This window comes from Chaetodon trifascialis, chromosome 12, assembly GCF_039877785.1.
Source record: "Chaetodon trifascialis isolate fChaTrf1 chromosome 12, fChaTrf1.hap1, whole genome shotgun sequence".
NCBI lineage: Eukaryota > Metazoa > Chordata > Actinopteri > Chaetodontiformes > Chaetodontidae > Chaetodon > Chaetodon trifascialis.
In genome coordinates this window covers 15572539-15593188 of record NC_092067.1, presented here as the reverse complement: position 1 = coordinate 15593188, position 20650 = coordinate 15572539, and the positions used below count along the sequence as shown (strand labels likewise).

The 20650-nt window shown below is 41.4% G+C and overlaps 1 protein-coding gene across 9 annotated transcripts in view; it reads right to left on the bottom strand.

The window, feature by feature from the left end:
• Nucleotides 1-20650, bottom strand: part of LOC139340030 (bromodomain adjacent to zinc finger domain protein 2B) — a 46582-nt gene that overhangs the window by 6628 nt on the left and 19304 nt on the right. For 3 of the 9 annotated variants that reach the window (XM_070975599.1, XM_070975594.1, XM_070975595.1), the window contains exons 3-25: nt 15196-15360; nt 12907-13092; nt 12561-12692; nt 12185-12378; nt 11850-12071; nt 10990-11601; nt 10202-10263; nt 9675-10108; nt 9179-9475; nt 8155-8215; nt 6887-6995; nt 6625-6726; nt 5879-6089; nt 5331-5423; nt 5185-5246; nt 4837-4902; nt 3908-3973; nt 3711-3755; nt 3430-3462; nt 2379-2444; nt 2116-2256; nt 943-1197; nt 164-387 (exon numbers count right to left, since the gene is read on the bottom strand). In XM_070975599.1, the coding sequence (XP_070831700.1) occupies nt 164-387; nt 943-1197; nt 2116-2256; nt 2379-2444; nt 3430-3462; nt 3711-3755; nt 3908-3973; nt 4837-4902; nt 5185-5246; nt 5331-5423; nt 5879-6089; nt 6625-6726; nt 6887-6995; nt 8155-8215; nt 9179-9475; nt 9675-10108; nt 10202-10263; nt 10990-11601; nt 11850-12071; nt 12185-12378; nt 12561-12692; nt 12907-13092; nt 15196-15358 (3836 nt within the window). In that variant the 5' untranslated portion in view covers nt 15359-15360. Of the gene's footprint in view, nt 1-163; nt 388-942; nt 1198-2115; nt 2257-2378; nt 2445-3429; nt 3463-3710; nt 3756-3907; nt 3974-4836; nt 4903-5184; nt 5247-5330; nt 5424-5878; nt 6090-6624; nt 6727-6886; nt 6996-8154; nt 8216-9178; nt 9476-9674; nt 10264-10989; nt 11602-11849; nt 12072-12184; nt 12379-12560; nt 12693-12906; nt 13093-15195; nt 15361-20650 lie in introns of all 9 variants that reach the window. The other 6 variants (XM_070975593.1, XM_070975592.1, XM_070975591.1 and 3 more) reach the window with 4 other exon arrangements.

The following is a 20650-nucleotide window of genomic DNA, read 5'->3' as shown; positions in this document are numbered from 1 at the left end:
AGAGATTAATTGCTTCAGGAACATTAGGAACACTTGTTTATACAGCGTACTGAATCTTTTCACATGCCACCAGTGACTTCTTTAACACAAATGAATCAAAGCCTTAAACCAGGGCTTATTTCAGTGGTAGCTTGGTTTACTATGAATAGTCCAGGACCCTCACCTGATCACAGCCTTACTGCAGCAGAGCTCATTAACCAGGAATGCCAGCATGGAGGCCTTCTGTGATGGGCTGTGGGCCTGAAAAGCCTTGGTCCTGAGGCTGAGGGCCAGAGCAGCCAGCTCTGTCTGCTCACAGTGACCCTTCATGTAGATCCGCAGGATCTCAGACACATTGTCTCTGTTGATCCCCACATTAGTCAGGTGCTCCCCCAAGGCGGTCTTATTCTGACAGAAACAGAGTGTTTCAAAAACAGTCACAGTGTGAAAATGCTTAATTGTTTTACTAAATATGTTTATATATACTGTAAGAACATCCATAAGAACACATTGGGAGGTTGGTAAAGCACTAACACTGTCCTTTCAGGCAGCTATCTCTTTGTTAGGTAAAGCAAGCAATGCAGCACTTAAGTGACCCCTGGGATGTGTCTGGAACACACTGAGGATGTGTAGATTATCATGAAACATGCTTGATGAGACTCTTCATTCAGCTGCACAGAGTACTGATAAATCTTAACACCTGCGTTCCAAATGGTTAGCTTGGAAGAAACCAGTCAAAAAAACTGGAAGGGTTGCTGCGAACATGCTGAGACAGCCACTGCCGACATTTCCATACGTGTATTATCCCATTTTGTCATAATCTCTATAAACAGATGCCAGTATGTCTATGTATGTATGTATCTTTTGTATGAAGGTGAGAGCGCACATGAGTAAATTACAGTACAGGAACCATTTACAATTCAACAATTGTACAAATTCTACAGCTCACTGACAGACTCTCACCTTGTGACCTGCAGGTATTCCAGGATCACACACAGCTGCAGACAGCATGCTCACCAGCAGGTCCTGCACCTTGCCCATACTGTCCCCAATGTTGAGCAACCCCTCTTGAAGGTCACTTAGGTTGAGCATGTGTGGATTTATGTCTAACCTCAGGACCTTCCCAAAGCTGTGTAGAAACTGCAGCACCATCAGGCAGTCAGAGAAGGTGCTTCCTGGTAAGACCAGACCAGGGATCCGGGACAATTCTGGAAGTGGCTGGAGAGAAATTATATTTTACATTATATTCATCCTCTCTCAACTATTAGACACAAAGAATCCACAATAAGACAATTACAAAATCACCTGAAGAATATATCAAGAGTTAGAGGACTTGATTGATGATTTAGAAAAACTCTCTCCATGCGTTAATATTCAGTAGACTCGACTACTCTAACGTTGTCTTTACGCATCTCTCTAAGAAGTTGACCACACAGCTGCAGCTGATTCAGAACAATGCTGCTGGAGTCCTCATTCAGACCAGGAGAGTGGATGACATTTAGTCCAGTTCTCAGACCTTCAAACTGGCTTCCTTTTATAAAATAACTGATAAAATAACTGCTTACTTATCCCAGAAAACTTGAGCTCAGCTCCAAATCAGTTAAACTTGGGAGCATTTATTCATTTCTTGTAGTCCATTGTAATATGCATCTATTTTAGTTTATTTTTATTTATTTTATTTCATTATTTTTGTCTTTTTGTTTGTCTTGTGGTGTTATTTGTTTCAGACTAGTTTGCCTAATCATATTAAAGAAATGTTGTGAATAAAGGCCACAGTATCTATCAGTTTTTCTCCAGATGGTGTTATGGAAAACAACAGCCACTTGGTGGCAGTATTTTGACCTACACCTGCTTTCATTTTAATCAATTCCAGATGCTTTCAGTGATATTGCACATCTATTTTGGTAGATCTGATAGTGAAACAATAAAACCATAAATTTGTCAAAAGCATTTCTAATCTTCATGCCTATAGCTCCTACAGTGATTATACTGATTGATTTCCATGTCAGAAAAATCCCCGTGCTGGTGGAAAATCCAATCTTTTCACACACATCTATTCCACAGATGGAGACTATCCATGGTGACAATCATGGATACTCATTATCATCTGCCAGCAGCTCCACAGTGTGTGAATACCTTATGATCTGCTAAACACATGTCTTCATTTGGCTTCTTCAGCTCCTTTGCTTTTTCCAGTTCCAGCCTTCTCAGCTCCAGTTTCCTCTCCTTGTTTAACCGTTTCTCATCCTTCTTCTCTTTCTTCAGACGCTCTTTCTCCTACAGATAATAGAATAAAAAAAATATTATTGACACAGCTGATATTGTGCAATGTGTACAATGAAACACAAGCAGAGCACAGGAGCCAGAGTGACTGGAAACAAGGATCATGTGTTACCCACCTCTGCCTTCTTACGGGCCTCCACAGCCTTCATGAGCATCATGTGCTGCCTGCGTCTTTCCCTCTCCTGGCAGAGCACAGACACATAATATCTATTCCACTGACAGCTCGAAGAGAAAGGGGCTCATATTTGCAATGACCTCCACATGACGTGCATGCACAGCAGAAGACGAATCACAATCATCACACAACCAAAATGTTGCACACTGCACTGTCGTTAAAACTGCGAAAACATGTAACAGTTAAACAAAACGGAGCACGATGACAGACAAAAAGCTAAGTTGCGAGTGGTGATGCATACACAAAGCATAAGCTCAAAGTTAGAAACAGCAATTATTAATCTGAGCATGTTGGCGAGAAAAGTACTGACCAAGAGTTTTAGAAACATAAGCAGGAAATAATAAGTGTTATAAGGACGAGCAAAGCACTGACTTTATAAACAACTAATGAACAACGTCATATGAAATCAGGACATCCTGGAGGTTAAATTTAAATGATTATATCATAACTCCATCTATGGTATCATTGCATCCCGTACAGCTAGGATGTATTTAGTGACAATAATGACAAAAATGAACAACCATGATAAAACATTTAAATCTCAAATGAGATCTCAAAAATCACGACTTTTGTGTCTATGACTCAGTGCTGTAAATCACTGGCAAGTACACAAACCGTATATTGACTTTTCTCAGGTGATAGAATGGATTAGAAAATTGGCTCACATGCTGCAGAGTAAAAGGATTTTGAGGACCTAAATTTAATCAATCCAAAACAAAAACAATGTTCTTTCAGGCTATGAGAGTGCTTTGCATCCTGTTACAGTATTTTCTGTGGAGCTAAGGCATTTTTGATCGTATCGGGCAGATAATTGATGTGTTTTCTCTGGGAGACAAATAGCGCAGACGTATGCAGTGCACTGTTCTGGAAAAGCCATGCGGAAGGACGTAGTATGACTGCAGCCAACGCTACACTTTACGCATTGCTATGACGGCAACCATTTATCACAACACGTTCACAATATGTTGTTAAATGTACAGAAACAAACATACCCATACCATATCTAGTCTATGCCTCTCCAACTCCTGGTAGAAAGAGTTGGCAAAGTATTAAGGAATAGAAAAATCACACAAGAAAATCAATGCAAGAAAAATCCAACCAACGGTGAGCTGCGATAAAAATGTAACCAAGAATCCCGAAGCATAATTGGACAGGACATACTGTACAAAATAACGATCATGATCATTAGTTAAGAGACCATTTCTATGACATTCAGCTTAAGCACAGAGTACAAATGGCTTTGTTATAATGTGGCCATGGACAAAATACTGACCTGGTGCTTCAGTATGACCGCTTGCAGTCTTCGCATCTCCTTCTCCTTAGAGAAGAAAAAAAATGATTATGTCAATTAGGAACCAAAGCATGGACACAAAATGTCAGGCCTTCTCATACTGAACAACATTAAGCAGTCTGAAACCAGAAGCAGCAGTTTATAATCATAGTTTTGCTCTTAAATGTCATCGAACTCACCTTGTTTCTCTTCTCAGCCTCCAACATTTTGGCGTTGGCTGCTTCTTCTTTCTTCCTTCTTTTCGCCTGCACATGCAAAACGTGTGACGGTCATGCAACAGAGGCAATTCATAGACTCATTTAAAACTTGAAGGAATAAACTTTTGAATGAGGCAGCAAATTCTGATGAATAAAAAGATAATTTTCTTAATTAAAGTCATCAAGTGAAAATAATAAAGGCTTCAGCAAAATATCTTAAATGTATAAAATATATATAAGCTTTGTAAAAAAAAATCATTAATTAAGTCTTGTACTTAATATTTAAGTTATAAGTTTACTAGATTGCTTTTTTCTGTGTGACAGTTAATGCTGTCAATAGAAAATAGTCCACAGAAAGCTAAACAGAGCCAGTGGCTCGCCGCTAACGTCAAATCTAACATGCTAAAATCTTGACCAATGAGATGATTATTTCCTCCCATTAACACTGAAAGACAAATTGGCTGGAGTTATTTGAAACACCAGCAGGCAATGAGAATAAATTAAGCAAAATTTCTATCAGTAATTATGGCCCCAACAAAATCCTGTTAAGAGCTGCATGCCAAGCGTGTCAACTGAAATTTGATTTATGAAAGCTAAAATACTTCACAGCTTCTATTAGTGGGGGAATGCAAAGTAGGTATTTCACCTAGCCATCATAAACTCTGGGCCACCTCTTACTTAATGAAATACTGTATTTTGTATTAAGCTCCATCACGGTCTGAGGAGATTTTCATATTCAATGGCACTTTTGCAAAAACCAATTAAGCATTAGTCACATGTACTTACTAGATGTGACGAAAAGTGGGACCACGTAATTTAGGAATAGCCTTTGGTTGGGTTTTTTAAAAAATCCTATCAACAGCAGAAAGGAAGTGTTTTAGAATGTTTCTGCAATAACTTTCAGGACGAACCTCGAGAATTTGCTGTGCACGGAGTTCTTTCTCCATACGAATTTGCTGAATGCGCTTGATCTTCTCCTGGTAAAAGGATGAGGGCGAGATCAAATGAATTAACTGTTAAGTCATGCATGTTATAGAGTGGTGGGGGGAGGTGGGGGGTGAAATACAGTGGGTCTATGCAGATGAGGGAGGTGCACCATTTTGAAGGATAGCAACTTCCTTGAAGAACTTCAAAAGCAATTCAACTGTGCTCAAAACATTTTCACCTTCTAGCACACAAACTGAACATAAACAGAGCAGCTAGCAGTTATCAAGCTTTGCACAGAAAATTAAACAAAGCAAGCAAAGAAACATCCTTACTTGCTGTTTGAGAATCTTCATCTGCTCCCTCTTTTTCCGTTTCTCCTCTGCAGCCATTATTGCTGGAAGACACAAACAAACTAGGCTTGACGACAGCCTGATGATGCAGTGTTAGAGAAGCGTGTGAGCAGACAGCAGCTGTTTACCTCGTTGCTTCCTTGCCTCCTTGGCTGCTTGCGCCATGGCCTGCTTCTCAAGTTTCCTCATCAGTTTGATCTGAGCTGCCTGTCGAGCTATTTCTGAAACATGATGAAATGTGTTACTCAAATCATAAATCCTATCGTGTTGAAAACTTCAACAAAAAAATGCTCGACATCCTCTAGGGAAAGAGTTTTTGCAACAAGCTAGTTTTTTTATGTGCAATAATGGCCTTTTGAGAAATAAATACTGCTGCCTCTTCTAAGTTCTTACCATGTGTGTTTCTATAAAGACTCTCTTACAGGTTGATTTTGAGGAAATGGCACATAAACAGTCGCTGCTAACATTTTAGAAAGTTGAGAAAGGCTCTGCAATCAAAGCTCTTTGAAGCCGAGCTGGAAGGACCATGAGGTGATATGACATTAGCCCCAGTTGGCCAATTAACCTTACAACAAAGATAAATGCACCAAGCCAATACATGAAAATAACTAGTACTTAATGGTTGATTTTCTCTTGAACAGGTGCAGCTGACAGTTTTCCAAGACTGCAAACTGACCTTGAGCCTCCAGTTTGCGTAGCAGCTTGGCATCACTGACATCTTGGAAGTTATTTTCACCAATATTAAGAGGATGGGACTTCCACTGTCTCGCCCCTGCGCCATCGCCCATCGGCTGGTGCTCAGACTTTGTGCAGCGGCTGCGCCTCCCATCCATCGCTATGATCCTGGGAGTGATCTCGTCCTCTGCCAGCAAGAACCACTGTAAACCCTGGATTAATAGGAGAAACAGATAAAAACCGACAAAACAAAAATAGTTTGACTAATTATCTAATCATGCTTTAATTTATGGATTAACTACTTATAGCGACAGTTCTGAGGCTGTAATAGATAACATGCCTCAGAAGGTAATATGTATTTTAAACCCATTTTTCATTTAATATTAAGAACGTTTGACAGAAATATTCCCTGCAGGTATGTTAATTTATTTGCTTTGGTCTCTACTACAGTGTGGGTGTAATTCATTTCTCAGTGTTTTCAAAACAAACACTAATGTGGACATCTGAATTTCTCGGTGCAATTTCATCAATTACAAAATTCAACTAAAAGGTGGGTGTAGATCAGCTGACTACAATGATAGATTGAAATACATTTTACTTTTCCATCTATGATTAAATGACATTTTTGTGGAATCAATGTCGTCATCCTTTGGTGAAGAAACTAAACATGAATTCTCTAAATTCCATGCTGAGAGGTCGTGATGGAGATCAGAAACACAAAAAACAAAAATAAGTAGCAGCAATTACCTCTGGTCCTTCTCTGGCTTCATAGAAGTCACCAACTTTAATTTTTGTGCTGAAGCTGAAGTTATCCCGTGAGATTTCAGTTATTCCATTGCGGAGTAAGTACTGCAGACAGAGGAATAATGAGTATTAATGAAAGCATAGGTAAGAACCTTCAGCCATGTTTACTGGTCAAGCACTTGTCATCACTTCCCACCAGAGGGCAACTGCATGATGCCATACATATAAAATGGCTGATAATACAATCTACATGTTGTAGATTTACCTTCATTACATCAGGATACTGACGCAGCTTCTTCCCACATGGAGCAAAGTACGCCACCTCTCCTTGTAGACGGCCTGCCACAGTCCTGATTCGGGTCTCTCTCTGCCACCTGAGAAACAAAGAAATAAAAATACAAGGAACCTCATGGTTAACACAAGAACAGTATCATAACCACTGTAAAGCTGTGTTCATTCAATATTATTAGATATTTTCTAATGATTCTCTCATAAAAGTTCTCTCCTGCAGCCTAATAATAATAATATCATCCTTTCATCCATCACAGCAAGCAAACAAGGACACAAACTGTGTAAATGATGTCTGTACAGCTGTGTATTGTGTAGTCTGTGGCCTTGTCGTCCTCTGACCCTTTCAGCAATTACACTCCTAAATGGCCATGTGCCAAGTGGGGCAACCGCTCAGTTCCCATGAGCTCCGCTTGAGAGCAGCCACTGCTTACAGAAAAGACCTAAGAAGGCTGCTTTCCCAGACAGAGCAGCGGGCTGATATACAGGCCTGTGGCCTCCTGTTTCCTGTGAACCTACCGACACAAAACATCCCCAGAAGATGAAAGGATCCAAGGCTGTATTTGTAGATTTATGGGCAGGGAGCTGCTAATGTTGCGTGTCTGTGTTGCAGGCTGGATGAAATTAACCCCTTGATGCTGAACTGCTGGGCCTCATTTCATTTCCTGCCCACTGTGAACTACTGCTCAAGACTAAGGATTTAAAGGGTCTCAAAGGAAGGAAGGCAAAGATGTTTTTTGTGGTATACTCCTCCTTGGCTCTTGGAGACATCACTGTCCTCAAATCATTTTAAAGATTTACAGTATTAAAATATTAGGTAAAATTGTCTAAACATGATGCCTGATTTCATATTCACAGTTTCTCATTTTTACATGTGGATCTGCCCCAACAGATGCCTGATAAATATGTCAGCCATGGCTTGTTGGCTGTTTATTTGCTTTTCTTAATGTGGTGAATGTGTCAACACGGAAAGCTTTCTAAGACATAATGCATTGTCTGTTGTATGTGTCTAAACCAAACATTATCATATTTGCTGTGGGTGATCATGTGTCTTAGGCTGCTGCACAAAGTAAAGATGACCACAGATGACCTTTTATGAAAGGTTACCTGTCAGCCTTCAGTGAGCTGACATTTTACTATAACACATATTGCATAAACACAAACAATGCAGGCAGCATAACAGGAAGAACAAATGGAACAATCAAAACGGTTCTTTTAATATGAAGTGCATGCACAGTGTCTCACCCAAACTCAAGGGGCAAACGCAGAACTCTCTCATCCGTAACTCTCCTCCTCTTCCCTGTTCCTAGAAAACAGGAGAAATGACTCAGCGCTTTTTGCATCTCCGGGGGGACCTGAGCAAATCCACAGACCTGCCATGTTTACAGATAATATCCACTACACAAGGTAAGAAGGGGGGCTTATTATTGCAAATATCAAACCCTCAACAAAACAAGACCCTGTTGGACATCAATTCATTGTGGGTGGTTGTTTTATGTGTTAAATTGTAAACTTTACTTCACATGACTTCGCTTAAATGGCCACATGCCCAGGGCCAGTGGAGTCATTTTTTGGTACTCAGTTTAGAGTTAGCAACACCCTCCATCCATGGCCATCAACATAAACTAGACAAACAGTATTCAGGCCTTCTAACACGTAAATGTAGAACATAGCATGTAGAGCAGCAAGCCTCACCGCCGCCATGACAGTTCAGTGGTTGTAATAAATACCCTGTTTCTGATTCCTTAGGTTATAAATGGAAAGGTTTAGAAAAGGTTCTTTCTGATCATCAAGAGTAATTGACACAGCTGCATACAGTTGTGACGTGATTCTTCTATTACTCCATAGCAGGACTAAATGGAACAAGAGCTGAATACTTTCCCATTATGGCAGGTCAGAATCTGGCTCCGTTAGTAACATAATATACTCTGTGACTCATTCAGTATCAGAAACATAAAGCGTCTTGCCTGGGTTATTAAAGCAAATGCTGCTGTAAACCATCAAAACGATGATGCAACCAATTTCTTCCACAGAGGTCATTTTAACCTGGAACTATTGAGAAATGTACATTAATGTTTTCATACTGGAAAAGAAAGCATTGTTTTTCCTCCAGATACATTGGATGCTCTGAAAACAGAGCAGAGGGAAAAATAAATAAATTCCATGCTGACTGTGGTCATGACCCTGCTTTGTTATTGGAGTGAGTAACATTTTCCTGAAAGCCTGAAAGAGTTGTGGATGAATTTGGTCTTTCAACAGAGTTTGTTACCTGGCAATGCGGCAAATGTAAAGGAAGGGGACAGGGTGCGGTGGTTACTCAGGGCCCCTGAGCTGGTCACTGCGGTGGCGCTGAGGAGGCTGCTAGGTAAACTAGGAGGCTTGATGATCTCCAGGTTAAGCAGGGAACAGTTGGCTGAGACATTCGTAGAGGACTTGTGAGTAGACAAGGAGGCTTTAGCAAGTTTCCGAGGAGTCCTCTCTGCGTCGCTCTTTGCTTGTGTCTCACCACACCCCTTCATATCATCCTCAGAGCCATCAGAGTCACTCTCCTGATTGCTCTCCGACTCTGCAGGGGATTCCAGTGTAAGAGAGGGAACCAGAGAGAGAGCAAAATGATATCCTAATTAGCATTCTTCTCACGAGCAAAGCATACAGTACAGAGCACTGCTAATTTCTAGAAGCCACATCCAACAGCCTGTATCTGCAGTAACATGCTATCACTGCCATTTCTTTACCAAATTACAGAAAATCCTGTTTAATCTGACCTGATAGGCTACTGTCAGAATCTTCATCCTCAATGCCATCTTCATCATCGTAGTCATCTCCTAAAGAGTCGTCTGAGTCCTTGCTGCTGTGGATGTCAGACTCACTGCTTCTGACTAAGTCCACAGGTGGACAGGATGAGTTGGTTTTAGAGAGGCTCTTTCCTGCTGGCAGAGACTTCGTCTTCCTTGGTGTGTGAGCAACACCTGACGAGGCAGGTGGGGAAGCAGAGCTGGCCGACATCTCCTTGGCGCCAGTGCTCAGGTTGATGGGCATGGGACAGGGAGGGCTGGTGGCTGCCTGGAGGGGCTTGCTACTGTGCATGCTGCTCTGGCTGCGGGGTTTAGTGATGAGGGCCAAGGGTGCATCCTGAACTGCGCTGTGGATCAATCCATTAGGCCGGTGGTGGTGGTTCAGAAACAGATTGGTGTCATTGCTGTGTGGGACAGACGGTAAATGACTTAACGCATCTGATGAATGTTTATGCAGCGTCAGCAACACTGATGCAGAATTTTTGTGAGTTTTATACCAGTTCTGGCTCTTAGGTCGCACAGAGAACGCTTGCTTCACTGAGTCCATGGAATGAAGGGGCTTCATATATAAAATGGAAAAAAAAGGGAAAGTAATTACACAAACTGTCACTCACATTACATTGCTGTGGGCTGTGAATGAAGGAAATTTAGGTGTAATAAGAGACAGGGACAATGAAGAGCAGGCTCAAGGCTGTCAACAACAGTAAAGAAAAAAAGGCCGCTGTGGGAAATATTTTCAAACTGTTTGGCTTAGTGCCATCATGAGACTTCAGCTGTCATCTTGTATTTGTTGCTATTGTCATGCTCTGGCAATCAAAAGCCCGTATTTAATGTACCACCATCATATGAATTAAAACCCACTTGTTAAAGGCTGCTACATTTTCCCTCCTTTTCAAAAACTGACAATAAAAGAGGCTGATTTCTCTCTCTTGATAACAAACATCCCAAAGCATAACAGAGCTAATTGCTTGTCAATTTTGTGAAGTATTCCCAGTAGAGCTAAATGCATTGTCACTTGTAGTCATGTAGCGGTCAGACTCACATGCAGTATAATAAAAGCCCTGATAATAGTGTTTAAACATTCATTTTCTGTTGCCCACTGGGAACGCACAGATTGTTATTTATTTCATGACAGAAACAATGATGGACAGCGAATAAAAACAAGAGCTCCTTCTATTATAAAAGGATGAGAAATGTGTTTATGTTTCATTACAGACATATGTTTTTTGTACCAGAGGCAGAATCCGGCTTCAACGCAGCAGTGTGAATAACACACATAACTCACCTGTTTCAATCTAAAACTGATCAAGTGTAACGATTCTCTATCCACAGGGCTTCCGCTGCTCTCCTTCATGCCATCAACGAGTGGTGTGTGCGTCGTCAAGAATTTGGGCTTATGTTGGGGCTTTTGTGAGGCTAAATGCGCTGGTGTTTTGGGTGAAGAAGAGAGGGAAAGAGGCTTGGGTGAGGAGCTCAGAGACAAGGGCTTCGAAGGACCAGAGAGGGTGAGAGGTTTGGGAGAGGAGGAGACAGATCTATGCTTTGGTGAGGACGAATGCGAGAGGTGCTTCGGTGAGTTGGAGAAGGCGATGGGGTTGGGTGAGGACCTGGAGGGTAGAGGGGAGGCCTCCCTGTGGGACTGTGCTAGTGGACTGCTGCTGGCTGCCAACCCTGTGGCCTGGATGACACTGATGTGCTGCTGGCCTTCCTCCTCTGCAGTCCTGGAGCTCTGGAGGAACAGCGCTGTGGAGTGCGGCGGGCCAGTGAGATGAGAAGAGGACTGGAGGCGGTACGAGGAAGTCAAAGGAACGATGTCACGGTGACTGTCTCGAGTTGCATGTCCATCAGCCGAGGAAGGTCTCCTCTTTTTACTCTCAGAAGAGTTCTGTGTCAGCCGCTGAGTAGGAGGATGAGGAAAAGGGGAGAACACAGCATGTCATGTCAGCTCCTGCTGTGAGAGTCTCACAGTGGCAGCTCTGTCAGCTAGCACACACATCCAGTTTGCCACCCACCACTACGGCTGCTTTTGATAATTCAACTCTTACAAAATAAGTTATTTCACTGGTTTCATACCATCCTTGCAATATGCTTCCATTCATTATTCTAAAAAGAAAAAAAAGAAGAAGGTAAATTAGAGACACTCACCTTGACTTTCCCTTTCAATTTGCTGTCTTTTTCCAAGTCAGAGTCCTCACTGTCATTGCTCTGATCATCCTCATCTTCATCATTGTCCTCTTCTTCCTCCTCATCCTCCTCCGCATCATCCGGATCACTGCTGCTCTCCTCACCATCACTGGAGCTATCAGACACGGATCCCGATTGGCTGCCACTCATGCTGGAGGTCTCTAATGGTCTTTTGATGGGTTTCTTGATAAAAATAAAAGTCCACAATCTTTAAGTTGAAAACAGGAGAAAAGGTGCCAGGGACAAGAGTACAGTGAAGTGAGTTGTCATGCAGTGTATTCGAATGCAGTATTAACCTTTTCATTTCTCTTCTGAACGGTCTTCTGGTGCAGTTGGCATGGGTCCTGGCCACTCTTTTGACTCAGACTACTGATGGCTTTAGTTTTCTCTGTGTTTCCTTTTGTTGGAAATGAACTGGTGTTCACAGCAGTGTTCCCAGTAGGAGAAGAAGCACTCCTACCGTTCACTGTTCCAGTTACGCCTACAGAAACTGGCATTGTGCATTTCTTTAAAATGAATACTCATGAGAACAAGCAAAATGAGTCAAACACATTAAAAGACAAAGCATTTTAATATTATGCAAAAATGTGTTTATGGAGTCCTTCTGTGTGGAGCCTCTAAACTACTACAACATGTATGATCTTATGCAGGAGCTAGCTCTTTCTTCATTACCTGAGGTACGTGACTGCAAGGGAGAAGGATCGTGGCTCTTGAAGGTTGATGCAAATGCAGGATGCAGACCCATAAGAGGAGGGAAGAAGGCTGCTGCTCCTCTGGTATGAGCTTCAGATGGCCGCCACCAGTCTGGACAGAAATACTGGTCAGTTAGGCGCAAACAGCCTCTTTGTCTCGGTTTGCAGATAATCTGCTCTGCCAACGTGTTAGAAGAGCGTGATTTATCTGACCTGTTAACAGCACTTTATATTGGAATCCAACTTCCAAAAAATGACTTTAACATGAGCCAAATTTCCTCCTCTCCTGCATTAATACAATAAAATAAATACAACGTTGGACCTACCTGGAAATGCACCAAACTGCGAGTGAGCAGTCAAGGCAGACAAACCCAGACTTCCTAGGCCTCCAAACTCAGGGCGGCCTGAACTTGATGTGTAGAGCCCAAAAGCTGGCCGGCTGACTAAAGGATAACTGTTGGAGCTGCCAGACATATTCAGACGTTCATTCCCCGTTATCTGGAGCACGTGGCCTGGAGAACAAAGAACATAGTCTGAAGAATGCTTAAAGCAAAATCGATTACTTTATCTATTAATTTATCAGTTAATCTGGTTATCTAGAAAGACAGTCTATCTCAATATTATATTCTATTGAACATAATTCATTTCGAAACTCATCACCCATGATACCATTTAAGGAGCACTATGGACAATATTAAATACTTAGAAAACAAACAGCAGAGCAAAACTGAAGATAAAGCTGTGGATTCTGCTTGATCTGGTCCAAATCGCTTCAGCGAGCAGGAGACACAACAGTTGGGTGAGTTTGAGAATCCATCCACAGTGATGATCAGAAATGACTGGGTCTGGCGCACGGTCATATTTAGAAAATTAGAACAAACCAAATAATTACTGGATTGCCACTGTTGGTGAATAGAATAATGACACCCATAAAATAAATGAGAGCAAAAACGAATAAATGAAAGGAAGAGGGCAGGGAGAAAAGGACACCTGCTGAAAGAAGTCTAAAAATACAGGACCGTGCTGCTGATGCCAAGTTGACCTTTTCCTTTCACAACAGCTAGGAGCTTCATATCCAGTGTTTGTTATCAGGACTATCTCTATCAAAGACACTAATCTAGCCCTATTAACGAGATCTGATGCCTTTCATTAAGATCCCAGAGCTGTGCAGGAATGATAAAAGCAAAGTCAAGTTGATTTTTGTCTGTGTAAATGCAAAGCTAACCAGGCTAAACACTGACTGATTCTATGCTGCCCTTCTGTAGTGACAGCACATTATGAGCAGTTCATGTGGTAAACTAACCGTGGCTAAGATTTATTCACCAACATTAACATTTTTCTTTGATAATTGTAAGCATGTTTCACAGTTTAGTTATCGTTTTTACTGTCTATTCGTGTGGAACACATATAAAAATTCAATTGAAAATTGATCAAAATGAGCTTTCGATGAGCCAAAAAAGTCAAACCAGTTGCTGCATCAATTTTTTTCCTTCTATGAACTGCTCATTAGATGATAAACACCTTGTTAAAACGATTACAAAGCCTTTAAGAACATGAAAGCTTGAGTATGATTCAATGGGTCAAAGAGCCAAAGGAGTGTTACCGTCACTGGTTGTGTGATATCTTTCTTCTACTTCCCACGGGGGATAAGAAATCTCTTAAAAGAACTCAATTTACTTGATAGTCATAACAGCGATGTGACTACAGCGGTGCCAATGTGCTTTCAGCATTTAGTCCTCAGTGCAAAATAAATTATCTGGGAAATTTCTGTGCACGTTTGGTGTGGGGGTCTGAAAATGAATAATTTATGAGAATGTCTCTAATGTGTTCCTCATTGTGATAGCATGACAAAGAAAAACACTACTTTTTGGGGCATCTTATCGTGAAGGGGAAAAAAAAATAATCACAAACCACAGTATGTAAATTTGCACATTATTTTGTGGTCAGGGGTAATCTGACAGCTTATGCATCACCGCTGCTCAATGCATAATGGCTTTGACCACAATTAGTATTCAGAGAAAACAAGAGGATGTCGGCGGCTGCATGCACACTGTGAGGCTGACAGACATGTCAAATCACACAGGATAAACTAGAGCTAAAGGTTGTCAAAAGACATCCACAAGGGCGTACAAAGCTTTTTAATTGTTGGCATTCATTAATTCAGCAGCTTTTCCATTCCTATCAAAATTGTCTGAAACATTAAGACTGGGAGAAGGTGTCTTAAGCCCCCTTATTGTTGCACAATTTTAATTCAGTGTTTTCCACAAAATTTCCTCCAAATAGATTTGCTTTTTCTTAATTTTCTTCTCTCAAAAGTTAGTGAGGAGGTAGTTATAAAGTGCGGTAAAGTCCCTCAGAATGGTACATTCACATTTATTAGCAGCTTGTGAATTTAAGGCTGTTTTGTGGGTGACTATTAATCCTGTTGAATGTGAATCTTAACCTACCTGAAATAATTTCACAGCCTCATGTGGCCAAAATGTGGACAGAATGATAAAATACATTAACTTGAAACTGAATGGGACATCAAATCAATTAAGTCTGAGTCATATTTGAGCTTGTGCCTTGACCTCATGCACATTTGGCAGTTTGTGAGTATGTGTGTGAGTACGTACCACAGGTGTTGAGAGGCGAGCTGCCTGCGGGGCTGGGGGCTGGGCTGCTGCACTTGGTGGAGGGTGTCTGGGGTGGAGCAGGGGAGGAGCTGGCTGAAGAGGAGGCCATGTGAAGGGAGGATGGGGCTGATGATGGGGAGGCCAGTCGCTCTCCAAACTCCATATCTGTCAAACACAATCTGGTCAGCGCTTCAAGATGGAAGAGAAGAAAAGAAGGGGAGGAAAAGAAAACAACTCGTGCCACACAACTCAACGAGACATCATTTCTCTCTAATGCAAATCGAATCACCATCACAGTAACACTGGAGTCTCTGAGATGACCTTTGTGAAATCAACTTGTTAGTATAATGTAATGTGATGTGATGTGATGCAAAACTGCTGCCAAGTCTTCCTTAAATGTACAACATGGACGATACGGCCACCTAAACGAGGGTCACTCTGAACAAACAGGGGGCAGCATATCACCATCACTAACTGCTGCTCACTATGCTCCTTGCTGTAGCAGTTAGCTAGTTAGCTCAGTTAGCTGACTGAAGTGTTGGTGTTTAGACTGTGGACAATGGAACAGTGCTCTGCAGCCTCCCACTGAACACAGTTGGACTGGGACCAAACACAGTCTCAGAGACCCACAGAGGCCAGTGTGACGACAGGGCAGCACCACAGGGAGAGTCGGGGCTTGCTGGTCAGCATGCTAACTTCTGGAAATATCTTTGCAACACAACATAGATGTCTTTGACATACTATCAGAACTGCTACTTCTTCATTCTGTTGATAATGTTATTTGTTTTTTTGGAATGATAAAACTAAAATTCTGGCCGTATCTTACACACTGCACCTTTAATAGGACATTCACCATCCTTCCACGATCTTTACATCAAGTCCATACAGATGGATAAACAGAAGCTGTAATCATAGTCTCTTCCATTTTCTCTAATGACTCTCAGACCACTGTGGTTCTGCCCATCATCCAAATTATGCCACAGAGATCTAGCAATACTGGACTCTTTTCATCAGCACATTTCCTGGATTTTCCATTATTTCTGCCACTTTACATGCCACTGATCACAAAAGCCCACATCTGAAATCCTCTTTAATGCACACTTCCAGATTCTGTCTTACAGCCTGCCATCGTTACACTATTGTACATTACACCAACAAGTCTTAGATGTCCCCGGTGATTCTCCCCCGCACAAGAAAACAGGAGCAGCTGATTAATTTGAGGAGACAAAGCTACCCTCTGAATATCAAGTATCATCCCTCACCAGGAACAGCACTGATGAGACGTAAATGACATGAAAGCTGCAGCCATGCCTCACTGGAAAGGCCACTCTTTGCTGCGGTCGTGCGGGTGGGAGTTTGTGCAGAACAAAGAACAAAGGTGCTTTCATATTTATAATGCAATATTAAAGGGGGAAAAAAAGAAAAACATTTGGTGTAATTTTGACCTTGCCACATCACAGTTGATCTGTTCAATGAAAATCAAAAACCCTCATCTGTATGTTAGTTATGAAAAAGCTGCCGATGCAGTAATTCTCAATGTACTCAATGCACATTGAAGTAAATGTCTTCCTTGCATAGTGTCAATTTACTTCTTTGTTTTAAGGGGAAATGCTGCAGATATGATCTCTTACTGGGTAATTTTTTTCTACTGCATAATTAAACTGGCATTTTCTGTCAATATGAGACGTGAAATTATGTCTGTACTGTATGTGTATACAGTTGACTTCATTTGTCAAATCTGGTATTGCAAACAAATGACAGCATATGAGGAAAAAGCAAAACTGGGGGGAAACACCATTTTGCAGCATCTACAAAGCCCATCCTTAATTCACTATTTGAAATTAAAATGGGTTTAACAAGCAAATAAGCTTGAATTTATAGGTAGTAAACATAAACCACACGAGGCAGCAAGTACAGTACCCTGGGTGTTTTATAACCTACATAAATATTTAAAATTAATTTGATGGATACATGTATACCAGCTAATATAAGCATGGGAGGTGAAAGACAAAGTGCAGACATCCCAAGCATCAAAATGCAGGTCTCATGAAAGCACATACAGTATATGCTAATATACCAGAGATGATTTACAGAAGAAATGAGTTTGATTGAATCAAAGTCATGTTCACGTATGACTCTACAAGCATAATGCAGCTTGTCATGGCTGAATAAAAAATATCTCTCAACAGGAAGATGAACGACAAGAAAGAGTTTCTAATGAGACAAAGCATAAAACACCATCAATCATTTAAATGTTGGCTGCTGTATCTATTCAAATAAACAATCTAGGTGATAATACAAACACTCTGTAAGTGGTAAGATGGCACAGTTTGTCAGTTCTGCATTCAACATTTCTCGTAACAGTACTGGGTCCTCCTCAAACATAGCATATATGCATTTGTGTCAGGGAACAGTGGTACAAATGCTGTAAATTCTCTTGAGATTTTGGATATGCAAAAATAGCTAGTACAATAAAATAACAAGGACAAAATGATGTTAAATCAGTGGCTGGGAAAATGCACTTTGTGCACTTACATATTCCCACTCAAGGTGAATGCACTGGTGAATTGGGCAGAAGTTTGGGAAACTGCCGGACCGTCACAGGTGTGCAACCACACTCAAACCAACAGACTATTTTAAAAGACTGCAAACCCCTCCACAATCCCCTTGTGCTTTGTAATGTAAAGGGAAATTTGAAACACCAACAGGAGATACATGCAAATCAAGGGACACCAAACAAACTACAAACAGACTAAGCCCAGGATCAAACACAGGAACTTCCTGCTGTGAAGAGGCCAAGCTAACAAACTAAAGCAACATGCTGCCTTCCATACAAATGCTGCTTTACAGAAATCATGCAGCTGGCTTGAAAGCTTCATTTTAAATGAAGTGTGCAATTAGTTTTCTTTTTTGCTTCTTTCATTCTTTTACAGTTATCTATCTATTTGGATCTTAAAAGGGAAAAAGATTCTGTTGATCAGAATCAGAATTGGCTTTATTGGCCAAGTATGTGTGTGCATAAAGGGAATTTGACTCTGGTTTAAACACTGAACTCAATGTACTTGCACAGAAAAAGAAAAACAAGACACACCCATTAGGGCTGCTATTAAGAATTTTTTAATCATTGATTAATGTGCAGATTATTTTCATGATTAATTGTTTGACTAATCGATCAATTTATCATCGCACACATACTTAAATGATCAATACTAGAGACGGGGGGATAATTCACCTGGTTCTGCCAGAAGGGAAAGCGTAAAGCTGAGAACATGTACTTTTTTTTTTTTTTTTTTTACATTGGTAGTTGTACGATAAATAAACAAAAATTTAATTTATAAAGACTGGAGAGTTTACCATAAGGGAAACTGTATTTACGCTTCCCAGCTGTGTCTTTGTGTGTGCTGGAGCTGTGCATATTTCACACAGTGTTGTGTTTTGGGTGCACGTAAGCATTTGTTTTTCATTGTGTGTTCCTCCTTGTCCATGTTATCTTCCTGCACAAAAACAGATGGCTGATGCTAACAATGATAATCCAGTAACACAGTCATCAGCATGGATCAGCAGTATTCGGACTGCAACCACGGTGTCTTTTCAGCTAATGGAAGGAACATGCAAGAGACAGAAAGAGGCAGTGTATCAGAGTGTCCTGACGCTGTGCTCAGATAGAGGGAGGTCACTCAGAGGTCCTCTGTCTGTTCTGTACCAATCTGTGATGAAAGTGAAGGGGTGAAAACAAAGAGTATGTGTACGAGTATAAGTATGAGTATGTGTATATGTCAAATTCCGACTAGAACTGCCTTGAATTCCTGGTGGCCTACTAATTAGCATTACGTCACTATGTTAAAAACACCTCCTCAGACATCAGCATCTCTTTGATTGATTCTAGACATGGGTTGCTTTGACACCAGCAGCAGTCTCCCAGTCTATCCATCATCCCACTAAACACAATTAATTCCTTCTGCTATGACTGAGAAACAGAAATGCCACTCACTGTTTGACCTCAGTGATTTTCGGGTGGAAATCAAGTGATGTAAAAAGCAGAGAGAGAGAGACTGAAACCTTGCCAGCAGTTGACAGTGGTGAAGCAAATTAAACAAAGGCCATTAGCTCCTCCACTTTCAGTTGTCTCTTTGAGGTCACCCAGCAGACCAGCTGAAATGAAGTCAATTATTTGTGAAGGCCCCCCACCCCCACATGTGTGTGCATGCTCAAGATGTGCAGGATGAGAGCTCGCTGTGGAGCGGGCTTCTTACGGTCAGCGAATGACAGAAAATGGAGTGCGTGGGGTCGCGGTGGCAAGGTGCATAACAAGTTCAGTGGTACACCCACAGTTCAGCTGAAATGCCATGCTCCTATGAGTTTCAATCAGTTCTTCATTCTACTCATGTCTTCTGATAAGTTGTTGTTCCTGGCCCTGACTCCTACTCTACCTGGAAAGTGATGAAGTGTTCTGTCTGACCCATCCCACCAGCTACAGAGGGAAACTTCACACTGACCTGCATCAGGGGTCGAACTACAGTAACTCACAGCATTACTCATAGAGGGATTTTCAAGGCCAGCTAATGCCTCCTGTGTTTGATGATGATGCAGTCGGGGGGGGGGGGGATTTATGTGCCTTTTACAAAACCTTTTCTTTGTTCCAATGGAGGTATTTTCAAATGGAAACACACTTTGTGCACTTGGGTCAATGGAGGTGGTTATTTAATGAGGTCACTACAAAGTAGGTTTTCAGGATGCAGTGGACAATTTCAAGTCCTTGAGGAAGTTATAATTGAGCCCAGCACGACCCCCTGCTGTGACCCACCACAGTGACAACTCAACTGCAAACCTAAAACTAGTGCTGAAATGATTATCAACAGAAAATTAATCAACACCAATTTTACATTTGAAGGAAGCATGTTGTACACTGACATTCCAGCTGGCACCTAAATATTCTTCTCACTTTTTGTAGAGTTTCTACAGCAGAAACACACTCTCTTTTAAATTGATGATGTTTAAATACACTAGGCATGCTGTCATGAGCGAGTAGCTCTGCCAAGTGATTAAAAGGGAAAACATAGCATTGCTATGCAATCAATACTCTGCATTAAGGGCTGGCTTACCATTCATCTCATGTTTGCTCGCCCCTTTTTACGATGATGCTGGGAGACAAAAGAAACCATGTGCTTTCAAGAGATTGCATATATGAGTGTGGACAAGGATGGGAAAGTTTGAATGAAACTACTGGATGTAGGTTGTAAATAAGGAGTCTATGGAGCGGATGGTCGACAACCCCGACTATTACTGTTGGCTGGCAGATGGCAGAGGAGTGTTGGTTACATTGGGGAGCCTCTGCAATGCTTTGTGACACTGATACAGTGGGACTCCCACTGCCACTAAATGTGATCCATAGCAAAGCCTGCCCAGTGTTACTAAACACCTTCAAACGCCATCTATTCCCTAAATGTCCTGTCTC